This window comes from Rhinatrema bivittatum, chromosome 11 (genome assembly GCF_901001135.1).
Source record: "Rhinatrema bivittatum chromosome 11, aRhiBiv1.1, whole genome shotgun sequence".
Lineage (NCBI taxonomy): Eukaryota > Metazoa > Chordata > Amphibia > Gymnophiona > Rhinatrematidae > Rhinatrema > Rhinatrema bivittatum.
In genome coordinates, this window is record NC_042625.1 from 53,970,492 (window position 1) to 53,982,355 (window position 11,864).

Consider the following 11,864-nt stretch of genomic DNA (forward strand, 5'->3'; position numbering starts at 1 on the left):
TGTGATGTTACACTTTACTGTCAGCCTCATTCAAAGCTTTTTCAAAATACTTGAGATATTTTACACTACTCTAGAAAATTAATTGATTACTGAGAAACCTTCACATTGTTTTCCATGTTGAGGGAGACTGCGCTAAACCCCCTGCACATGTACTTTCAGAAGTGAAGGACAGTACTAAATCTTACAGAACTCCTGCCCTGCAGGAATCCATAGGAAGGGCAGAGTCTGCATTCAGCAGTTTGATGAAGCTATAGAAGAGTTTAAAAATAGCTCTATGGATGAAAAAGATAAGAAACCAGCCGAGAGTGTAAACAGGACATCTTAAAGCAACACCAACGCACGGCTTTAAAATCCAGTGAAGTCAGGAGAGAAGACAGTTCCTAGTTAGAAATTCCACTATCATGATGTCCTCACTATCTCTGGACCTAAGGGATGCAGCAGATCAAGACAAACTCTGCCCTGCTCACCCTCTCATTACCCGACAACAGGAAGACAACAGTGCTGCTTCTTTTTTAAAACCAGTATTACAGACCTGACGCTCATTCTTTTCTTAGTTACAAGGTTCTCACAAATATCACAGACAATGCTTACTGCTGGCATTATGTTTTACAATGACCTAAATCCACCCAGCTTTGTTTGAGAAGTGGTGCTAAATATTTCACTGGGATTGCCCTTCCCTGAGCCCACACATGCCTTTAACTCCTGTGGTAAATCGAGCACAGTAACTTTCAAGTGTTACCAGGAATGCCCTCCCAGGGAAGGAGGGACGCAGCAGCAGCATGGGACAGCTCCTCTTCCTTTCAGCTGCCAAGGAGCTTTGTCTTTTACATTTAACTTAGAAAGCTATGAAGAAATCAAAAACCTACCAGGTTTGGTGCCCTTTTTACCCACACGGCTGCACCCTGTGCCCTCCACCCCTCCCTCCCCTCGTGTCCTTGGGGTGCTAGGCAGTACTGTTAAGGCAGATTCCTCTTCACAATCGACAGAGGCAGAAGAGTGTTGGAATGAAGACACCAAAGGCCACCAGGATAGGGAACATGAGGCTGCTGTTGTCTGAGGCGTAGGGATTCGGGGTACGAGGACCTGACTGCACACGATTCCTTGTGATTGTTTTTTTATTATTGGAGCCTTCTTCATATTCCTCCTCCTCCTCTTCCTCCTCCTTCTTCTCCAGCCCAGGATGAGGCTGCAGCTTGGGGACTTCTGATAAAGTGAAAGGCATTGAGGGTAGGGAAGAAGAGAAGGTGACAGTAAATAGAAATAGAACAGCACAAGCTAAGTGAAAGAAAAAGTTGTCATAGCTGTAAACTCTAATCAGCATTTCTTCCTTTTCTCCATCGGGACAGGACAGAGCAGCTTCACACTTATCTCTTGTAACAGCAAGTTTTTAAACTTTACTAGTGTGCTGCTATCATTTCTCCAAGGATTACCCCTTGTGAGCTGAAGCTTAGACCAGCAATGCACAAACATTTTGATGGTGAGCTCCTACCTCCCACAGCCAGCAAGAGTAAGCAGAAGAGGCCCTGCTGATGGCAGCTTCCTATGGGAAAGACTCACTGGTGCCTGCAGGGATTTCTGATAGATCAGGTGTCACATTTTGTCTCCCATCTTTCCCCTTAGCAGCTTCTCTTACTTTCACTGGATCTCTCTGTGCTCCTCTCTCACTTCTGCACAGGGCCACAGCTTCTCCTCCCCATAAAAGGCACAGGCTGATGCTTCATCTCAGTCCCTTGCCTTCCCCAATGCACTTTGCTCTCTCCTAATTCTTCTCTCTCCCCCCTCTAGTTGTGTAATTTTTGGCTTGAGTAGGGACCTTTGTTTTATTTTTCCTGGGAATTTATCAGGGTTTAGTACAAGAACAAACATTTTATTTAGCCAGTAAAATGTCAAAATCATTTTTCCCCACTATTGTTCTGTGTGATAACAAACAAGCTAAATTCTGAGGGAAAATAAAATACAAACTGAAAATGAAGATCCCTAAGCATGGATAGTAGAAACTACCCCACTGCCACCTCCAACCACAAACCTGGTGCAGAAGTACTATTTACCCTCTCCAATGGCTGTTTTTGTACCGCCGGTCCCACTATTTCAAAATCCACCACTGGAAGGGTGTCACAGTGTTAGTGCTACTTCTTCAGCACGCCCAGTCTGAGACCAGCAATGTACTACCAATATCTTATCAAGGGCTCTCGCCAGCTCTGCTCTACTCCCACATTCTGTTTTCAGAAAATAATTTAACAAGGAACACTTGAAAGGCTCAGGAGTTCCCTGCACTACATTAGCTCTGAGCTTATGGCTCCTCAGCCCAGAAGGCTGGGAAGCTACATGAGAAAATATTAAAGCAAAAAAAGCAGCAAACACTATTGATTCCAAGTTAAGGACATGTAGTGGCTAGCCCTCTGGCAGCTGGCTAGAGAAGGTCACATGCAGGTTTCAGGCAGCTCTGGGTCTGATTAGTTTTGTCTATACCAACCAGGAACTATTGGTAACAGCCTTTCAACATTTTCCATAAGGAATGGGATTATAATTTTTATCACCTAGAAAATGAATCATCATAGTCTCTACTACTTACAGTCTAGCTTCTGTTTCTTTGAGAATTTTAGTTCATATTTTCTCAAATTCAATTTTGCCAATATAAAACAATACATAACCACATGACTACAGTAGAGAGTGGTTTCTTCACACCACCATATGAATAATTGAGAACAGCAAGCAAATAACCAACTTAAACAAAACTCTTACACCCCCCCCCCCCTCATCTCTCAACTCAAAATGAACCAAATAACTTGTGTTAGATTATTTAATATCAGACTTCTCGTGATTTTGGGGGATTTCAATGTGGTAAGGTACAAGAGCCCAACAGGAGCTCCCTGCAGCAAAACAGAGAACTAACAGCCTTGGAGGGTAGCTGGGATCTGGACAGGCTAATTCATTCTTGGTTTTGCTCCACCACTGCATGCATGGACTTTTAGTCTTGTGTATCTTAGGAAAGTAATAGGGAAATCAGACCTACAAGTCCCTGCATGGAATGGAGTAAAACCAGGATTGGATCAACCTGTCCTGAAAATCTGGAACCAGCTGGCAACCCTCAAGTGCAGGAGTAAGGAGATTTCAGTAGTCATAAGAGTGGACAGGTGCTACATCTTTGATAACCTGAGAACAGAAGAAAGGTTATAAGCCCCAGTACGCTGGTCTCTGAGTTGCTGTGCACCCCAATACACAGGCTGCTGGGAGAGACAGGGGGTAGGTTCCTGTCAATTGAGGTCCTCTTTGGGGATGCTGAGGCCAAAAGGCAAGGTTATTTGTTTTGGCATGTTTATGTACACTGTCACATAAGGTTTTGTTATGCTTTAACTGTGGCTGTTGTCTGTAACCCGCTGAGATTGGTGGCTCAGCAGAATAGAAATTGTGGAAATAAATAAATTTCATTCATAATACTAAGAGTAGGGGATATGCCATGAAACTAACACATAGCCAATTTAAAGCAAACCAGAGGGGATATTTTTTCACTCAGAACTCAAAACCAAGGGTATGGGGCAATTACATAATTTATTGCTGGAGGAATTAGCAGAGTTTAAAAGGGGTGGGCACAAGGTCGGAAGGAGAAGTCCATAAACCATTGTTAGCCAGGAAGATAAGGTAAGCCATTGCTTATACTTGTGCCTGAGCAACAAGGTCTACTCTTGTGACCCAAATTCACCTGTGTTGGAGACAGGATGCTTGGCTTGATGGACCTCTGCTCTGATTCAGTGCAGCATTTACATTTAATCAAATTTATTAATTGCTTAACACAAATAAGGCCTAAGCAATGTACAAAAATTAAAAAACATTCATAATAATTGCATACATAAAAGACATTTCTTATGTTCTTATTGTTTTGAGCTAAAAATACCCCATGGCTTTATTTTTGGTTTGATTTAAAAAAGAGGTCTGGTTTTTTTTTGGGTTTTTTTTTTTTTTAACAAGTATGTCACCTGTCACCCTGCAGCAGTTCTAATGCATTAGTCTTTCGGGCAGATTGTTTTACAAACAGAGCTTTATTTAGATTACTAGCAGCAAAGGCCATCAAAGCTTCTGCACATGTACAGAGAGACTGAATCTCACTGAATCCCCTTAAGTACTCTGTTCGGTGCATGAGCTTCCCCAACCCAGCCAGTTCACTTGCTATGTTGCCAAACCTTTCAGTGCTGCTGCCAAACTTCCCTGCACCACTTCTGTCAGGACCTGGATCTGGGCTTCTCAGGATGCTGCTGTCAGGGCCCAAGCTACCTGCCACACTCCCCCACAACACTCTCAGCCTGAACCTGTCTCCCCACCATGCTACTGTACTCTCCTGGGCTGCTGCCTAATTCAAGGAAAGACCATGCCTCCCAACATGCGTGTGAGCACCGATATTACTGTGCAAGCACAGGCACATCAGTATGTGTGCAGGCAGGGAAAGTGGGCAGAACACATTCTGCCATTGCCTCAACGCACGTGCATGCAGCAGCACCGAGACTGACAAACCTCCCGGAGGATATAGGCACTATGGAGCAATTGGGGTGACCCAAGCATCATTTTTATCAGCTACTTTATTTAATCTTCAATTAAGGCCTATTTGTAAATTGTTAGCAGGTTTAGGTCTTTACTATTGACTATATGCAGATGACATTCCATTTGTCTTTCCATTTCTGCTGATGTTAATGCCACAACTGGACTTTTTATAATTTACCCGAGTTCTGTGAAAAGCTAGTTAATCAGTAATAAACTAACGTTAAATATAGCCAGAACTGAAATCATTATTGTGAGTAGATCTGCATCTTCTCCTTTTCCTTCTGTACTAACATTCGAAGGACATGCGATTCCCATTGTGAAGGAAGTTAGAAACTTAGGCACGATCTTTGAGTCAGAGTTCTCCTTTAATGCTTAGGTTAAAATGACTGTACAGATGTGTAGTGTCTGTAACTTAAAAATGACAAGTTGAAACCTTATCTGGAGGCCCAAGATATTAGGCCAGTTCTCAAGACCTTGGTGATTTCTGGTTTGGATTACAGTAACTATTTATCTTGGTTTTTCACAATCCATGTTAAAGGCATTGCAAATAGTATAACACACTGCAGCTCAGGTTCTTATAGGAATCACACAGTTTGATCATATTCCCCCTGTTCTTTACCCATGACATAGGTTACCAGTTGAATGAAGAATGTAATAAAAGATCTTTATATATCAGGCATTAAGCCATAATATACCACAATGCATTAGTTCTTTGCTAAAAATCTCTCTGTTCAGCTGGAAAATGCTTCTCGGGCTGTTAACAGAGTCTCTTGAGAAGCTGTTTGCTGAACCGATTGAGACACTGCAGAAGGAAGTCTGTCTCAAAACTTAAGCAGCATGTAAAGGCATTTCTGATTAGAGAGGCGTTTAACCTGGGTTAGAGAACATCATCAGGTGGGGATACCAATACTGTAAACTGTGAACATGGGGCAATAAGGCGGGTAGCTCTTTGTGGTGGTTTTGTGGGATAGTATGTATCCTAGTTTTATACTGCTGTATTTTATGTATGTAAATTTGCTTTTAGTTGTATATTATGAATGGATTCCTATAAGCCACTTAGGACCTAAGATAATGCAGCATAAAAATACCTTTAAATAAATAAATAATGATCCTTACTGAAATAAAGGTGAGAGCATCCAAGGACAGAAAAGGGGAATTCTGTCATGACAGTAAGAGCATCTGCTCACAGAAGCATTAAGAGAAGGCCCTTCAGTTCTTCTTCTGGATCCTTCTCTAAGCTCTGCATGCCTTACTGCAATCATCCAGCTCCAGCATCCTGCCAGAGAATCAATCTCTGACTGTGCCAAACACAGTATCGTGAGCAGCAGCTGCTGCCTTTGATGTGGGGCATGGGGTGGCCTGCACAGAGTGGCAGTTACTACATTAACAGAATAAACAAACAAAACTTGCTAGGCAGACTGGAAGGGCTACTTGGGTCTTTATCTGCAGTCACTTACTCTGTTACTATGACTACCAACTGAGACTTACTGAAGATACGAGAATAACCCTGCAGGAAACACACAACCCAAAGATGACTACAATCCTTCCATTTACAACATTTTTTTTCTCATTTAAAACTATCAGAGTTGTCATGATGAGCATTGTGTTTCCTTTGCAGCACAAGGAAGATCAGAATGCACAGCTCCCAGCCCACTGAGAGCAAGTTTTCAATGTAACTGTCAGACAGATCTAGCTGCATTAAAAGTGGCTAGATGGGACCACTGTCCCGCAACTGAGGTGGGAAGAAGTATACACACTGGGAAACAGCGAGTACTTCTGCCCATGCCAGAAAAGAGCAGGCTCTGGAATGGGAAAGAACATGCAGGGATTTCATTTTGTACCCATGGTCCCTGCTAGCCCCAAACTTTGAAGTGGAAAGTCTACAGGCAGCATTACTTTGAAAAGCAGCTGCAGGTCTGTGAGTACTCAGAAAAATGCCAAGGGAATGGAAGGCTGGAGGAGGCAGAGCAGACACACAAATACCCCTCCATTACTCAAGGAACTCACCATCTACTGCTCCTTTCATTATGTACAGTGCACAGACTTTAGGATTATCATAGTAGCCCTAGAAAAAGAAAAAAAGGTCTGATCAGTGCCTGTGACAGTAACAGGTAAAACATCTGCTTAAACTGTGTACAATACGGGGTTGGTCCTATCACTGGATGCAGAAAAGGCATTTGATCACTTATCTTGGTTTGCATGATGGCCACCCTTCGAAAGTTTGGACTAGTGGAGGAGTTATTGGCATGGATACAATTTTTGTAGTAGTAACCCCACTGCCCAGATATTGACAAATGGAGTTTTCTCTCTGTCCTTTAAGGTTCAGAGGGGTACTAAACAGGGATGCCCACGCTCCCCACTCCTTTTAAATTTGGCATTGGAACCGCTTGCTTCTAAAATACAGGATATAGTAGAGATTAAGGAGTTCGGACGCAACAATTCACGTCATAAATTAGCCATGTATGCGAATGATGTACTATTATTTCTTACGGAGATGGGTAGATCGGACCCTGTATTGGTACAAACTCTTGCCCGATACAGCTTAGTGTCAGGTTACAGGGTGAACTATGTGAAATCCAATATACTACCTATCGGCTCTACTTGTAATATTCCACATTAGGACTTTCCAAATCAGGACTAGGTATTAAATATTTGGGGATAAACATTCCTCCTAATCTTGCTGAACTTAATAAGGCCAATTACCCACAGTTATTGGTTAAAATCAAGGCAGATTTAATTCGATGGACCCCAATGCCCATCTCTTTGGTGGGCAGAATCAACCTAATAAAAATGGTAGTATTGCCAAAACTTCTTTATCTTTTGCAGCACCTCCCTTGTACGATTCCGGGGAAGGTGTTCATACAATTCAGGGGCCAGATTTCCTCCTTTCTTTGGGAAAATAGAGTGCCTTGCATTAAATGTGTTACATTGCAGCTTCCTAAAGATTGTGAGGTCTTGAATTACCAAATTTGTATTATTATTATGTGGCAGCATGGCTTATGTGTTTGAGAGGATGGATATGGCAGCAAGATGGTATGAGTTGGAAACAGAACAGGCTGGGGGACATAGCTTAGCCACTCTGTTGCAATACACTCCACAAAGTTCAACAGCGGCAAGGTTAGGAAGAACTGTGCCAATTTTAGCATATACTGTGAAAATGTGGTATGCCTTTTGTAAAATCAGAGGTACGGTGGAGGAGCGACTCTCCACTTTCACCACGTATTACTAATGTTAAGCTCGCCCAAGTTACTTTTTCTGTTAATATAATGTCATGGAAGGCACTGGGACTGCGTTTTTTGGGACAAATTTGGGAGGGTGAGATTTTTTTTTTTTTAAAGTTTTCAACAACTGCAGGAGGAATTTGAACTACCAAGTCATACCAATTATATGTATTTTCAGTTGAGAAGATATATTTTTAAGGATCATATGGGTCCAACTTCTATGAGACAAAGGATGAGAGTGGAAAATACTCTTAACTCAATCTGCTATGTCCCCCAAGCTCATCACACAGTTTTATCGCTCATTTCTTTATAGTAACAATGAACAGGAGATTAGTCCCAATTTAACAGAGAAATGGTATACAGATTTGAATACAGATCGTGACGATATGGACTGGATGTTGCTTTAGAGATCCATATATAAATTATCCATTTACATTAAGAATCAGGAGCTGATGTATCAGCTTTTACATCGCACATACTGATACCCAGTATTTTTTTCTTGATTTAGCACTTCCAGTCCTATATGCTGGCGGCTGTGTGGTGGGCAGGGGAGCTATATTCATATGTGATGGGGGTGTAGAAAAATACAAGAATTCTGGGAACAGATTCAACAGATGGTCACTGTTATAGTGGGGATTCATATTTTGTTCTCAACTCAATTATATTTATTAAACTGCTGGAATGAACAGGAGTTATCAAAATCAGATAAATGATCAACACCTCATTTGCTACAAGCCAGTCACTTGACTATAGCACACTTTTGGAAGACTTCGCCATAGGTTTCGGTCTGGCGCAATAAAGCTGTAGAGTTGGCCATCTTGAAGCGTATCACCTTTGCTTTAAAATCTAAATTGAAGGCTTAAGACAATGTCTGGGGAAAGTTTTGGAAATGGCATAATTCAAAATTAGAATACTAAATATGACAGCTGACTGCAAGAAATTATTTTTGCTGTAATGCTTGGGGGTTTCTGTATTAATTTGTTACTTAACCGGATATATATGTTGAGAAAGGCTGTCATGGATCATGTCTATGTTTTGTACTTCTTTGAAAAATAAAAAAAGTTATTAAAAAAAAAAAAAAGGCCCAATACCCAGATTTCCTCCTTCATAGGCAGCATGTATTCCAACTTGCTCCAAAGTACAAGAAAGGGGCCACTATGCAAGATTAGGAACAAGAGCAAATATGAGTCGGCCCAAATGATAAAGTAGTAGCATACATACATACAACCCCAGTATTCACCTTCACAAATTCCACGTGGAGCTTTCCGCTGAAGGTGGACACTTCTCCATGGACACTCAGCTTCCCTTTTTTAATGCTCATGGGGATGATCTCATCATGGGCTGTGCTGTGTCCCACACGATCAAAAATATCCAGATCTTTCACCACTGTGTGGCCGTTTAACCGCACATCAAAAACCTCAATGGGCACAGAAAAAGAAGTATCAGAGTGAACTAGCACATGTACCTGCACTGCCAGAACCACGGGCGTGCAACCCCCCCTTATCAAGACACAAATACTCCAACACCCTCACAGGCCTGAAACATGTTACAGAGAACCAAAATGTCTTCTGGTACTAAAAACCTTCCCACATGTACCATGCTATCCTTCCTGCTGGAGTTAACAGCTCCATCTGGGCCCTGCTCAATAAATAAGCTCTTAGCAGTTTGATTTCTTTTGGAATCAAACTGGATAAACATATCTCATTTCTTCCAAGGAAAAACTTACAGAACTGAGCCAGAGGAGAATATAAACAATACAATTTCTGCTGAACTTCCGCCTGCATGCTGATGCTCATGTACCCCCTCCACTGCACTTTTGTCTACGTCATCAGCTCACCTTTTGCTGGGACTGTGCAAAATAGACTTCTGCAAATTTTATCACTAGGACGTAGTTTCCCTCCTCTTTGATTATGACTTCATAGCCAAAGCTCTCCTCATTGTAACGCTCTGTCTGGTACAGGATCTGATCTTCTGGGTTAGCACGCAGAATTGGCAGCTTCAAACCATAGTCAGAGGCTGGTTCCAAGTAAAAGACAAAAAAACAGCAGAGTAATCAAGAACGGCAAATCCCCCCCCCCCCCCCCCCCAAGCCCACATATTACATTTAACATGAAGATACTGAAGTCCAACTACCACCCCCTACTCTTTCCAACATAAAAACATCCTCAAACACCCACCCGCTCTTCAGACATGCCCCATGTTCTGCACAGAAAACAATCTAGCCATCCAAGGAACACCCAACAGCCCATCTCTTACTATGATTAAGCGTCCTTCACCTGCTAGAGTACTTAAATTTCAGAGACAGAAACATCTTCCTCTTTCACACTATTCCAGTTGTGTCTAGCAAAGGCACAATGCAAGGTCAAGAGCCATGGAAAATCTGTTCTCCCCCAGCTGAAAAATTTTCTGAAGAAAGGAACCATCTCGCAACTGACTTCAACTATGATACTTTGCGCCAATTAATTCTTGGTGCATTTATGGGTCCAATTCGTAGGAACTGCCAACACAGATTGCCATCAGGCTAAAAAAACTGCCCACTTTTTACCTCCTAGTCCATTCCTTCATGTAAGATTTAAAGTGTTCTTGAATTTGGGGCCAGCCCAAAATAAACATGTCTCAAAACTGAAGCCAAGAGGCAGCAGTACACGTCACCAAACAATGAATAAAACTTTCTGCACATATTTTCTGCGCTGGACACAGACCTAAACAGAAGCAAAGGACTTATGTTACATAGAAACATATGTTCCATTATCCAATGTGATTATTTCTGCAAAAAAAAAAATTTGGCTCAATAAAAAATACTGCAGTACATTAACTTTCCAAAATCTATAGATATAAAGTATTACAACGTACACAGGCTCCAGTTTTATCCAGGTCCAACAGCTACTAGAACGCTATATTACTTGTCAACTGTCAGTCTAACCTGGACTGCATCGTCATTCTTAAGAATGAACAATTTTCCTCTTTGACTGATGTCCCTCACTCACAGCTCTGAGTTCTGCAGCGCAGCACCAAACTCCTTCTCTCGTCCCGTCCCCTCCCCTCCCTCTCCTCACCTGTCGTCCCCGCCCCTCCTTATCTGTCATCCTCTTCTCCATCTCACCTGTCGTCTCCCCCGCCCCCCAGTCTGGGGTTGCTAACTCACCCCAAGCCCACCGAACAGGCTGATCCATACATTCAAAACTACAATTCCATGCATTCAATGGGGTAAAACCAGGTTTGGATCGGTTTGTTACATCGACTTGGGGTGATTTGGCAGCACTAACCCCCGCCCTCACGTCTTCCCTCTCTTCCTCACCTCTGCCCACTCTCCCTTCTAATGGATCCTTCTTGAAGTGGATGCCGTGCACGTCCACATGGGCCTCTCCCCCAGCATTAACGGCCCAAATCACCTTCTCAGACAAGCTGGACTCCGCAGCTCCCACCAGCTGCAAGGAGAGCAGGAGGAGGGCGGCCAGCTGCCCGAGGTCCCGGGAGCCCAGCATCTCCCTGCAGGCCCGGGAAGCCGCACAGGGGACGGACCGGAGCTGTCCCTACAGTGCTCGACCTCCTGAGCAGCAACCTAACCTATCCGAGGACAACCTGAGCTCTGAGCCAATCGCATCAAGTCCGGAAGCCACTCAGCATCCGAGGCAGAGCAAAACGGCGGCTCAAGCCAGCAGCCACCAATACCAGCGTGACACTGAGAAAAGGGGCAGGAACATGTGCAGAGCTCGGTTGAGAGATCAAAAGGTGGAAGTACGCGACACTCTCCGAAAGAGGAGGTGGGCTTCTGAGCCTCGCGGCAGGTTACAGCGCTGCCCAAATCCGAAGACAGCCAATCAGAAAGTTCCAGCGCGGCTCAAGCTGTGCATGCCGGGACTGCGAGAGGGAGAGGAAGTCGGTGTGAGAGGGCGTAGGTGTTACCAAGACAACCGGTTTTTCCTTTTCACTGTCCATTCATGCAACCGTCCCTTTCTGAGACTTTGAAAATGGCAAAGTTGGGTAATGAATGCCCAGCTAATACTCATCTATTATTACTGAGAGCACAGCTAACGCCTTTAATACCTTCATACACCTCTAATATTCCTCAAAGCCTATCTAACACCCCTAATGTCCATTGTGCATGGA

General features: G+C 43.1%; 1 protein-coding gene across 1 annotated transcript; it reads right to left on the reverse strand.

Annotated features, from left to right (window-relative positions):
- Positions 1-840: 840 nt before the first annotated feature.
- Positions 841-11,462, reverse strand: MLEC (malectin). Its single transcript, XM_029619234.1, has 5 exons — positions 11,053-11,462; positions 9,592-9,770; positions 8,995-9,171; positions 6,541-6,598; positions 841-1,203 (listed from the first exon to the last, which is right to left on the reverse strand). The coding sequence occupies exons 1-5, from the start codon at positions 11,237-11,239 to the stop codon at positions 974-976; spliced, it is 831 nt and encodes a 276-aa protein (XP_029475094.1). The 5' UTR covers positions 11,240-11,462; the 3' UTR covers positions 841-973.
- Between the last annotated feature and the right edge of the window lie 402 nt (positions 11,463-11,864).

What these genes read in the sequence shown, in the direction of transcription:
- MLEC (XM_029619234.1), bottom strand. Translation starts at nt 11,239, where the DNA reads ATGCTGGGCTCCCGGGACCTCGGGCAGCTGGCCGCCCTCCTCCTGCTC. An exon ending in TTGCACAGTCCCAGCAAAAG is followed by an intron (nt 9,172 to 9,591) that starts GTGAGCTGATGA and finishes GTGCCCATTGAG; the next exon opens with GTTTTTGATGTGCGGTTAAA. An exon ending in TCCACGTGGAATTTGTGAAG is followed by an intron (nt 6,599 to 8,994) that starts GTGAATACTGGG and finishes TTCTTTTTCTAG; the next exon opens with GGCTACTATGATAATCCTAA.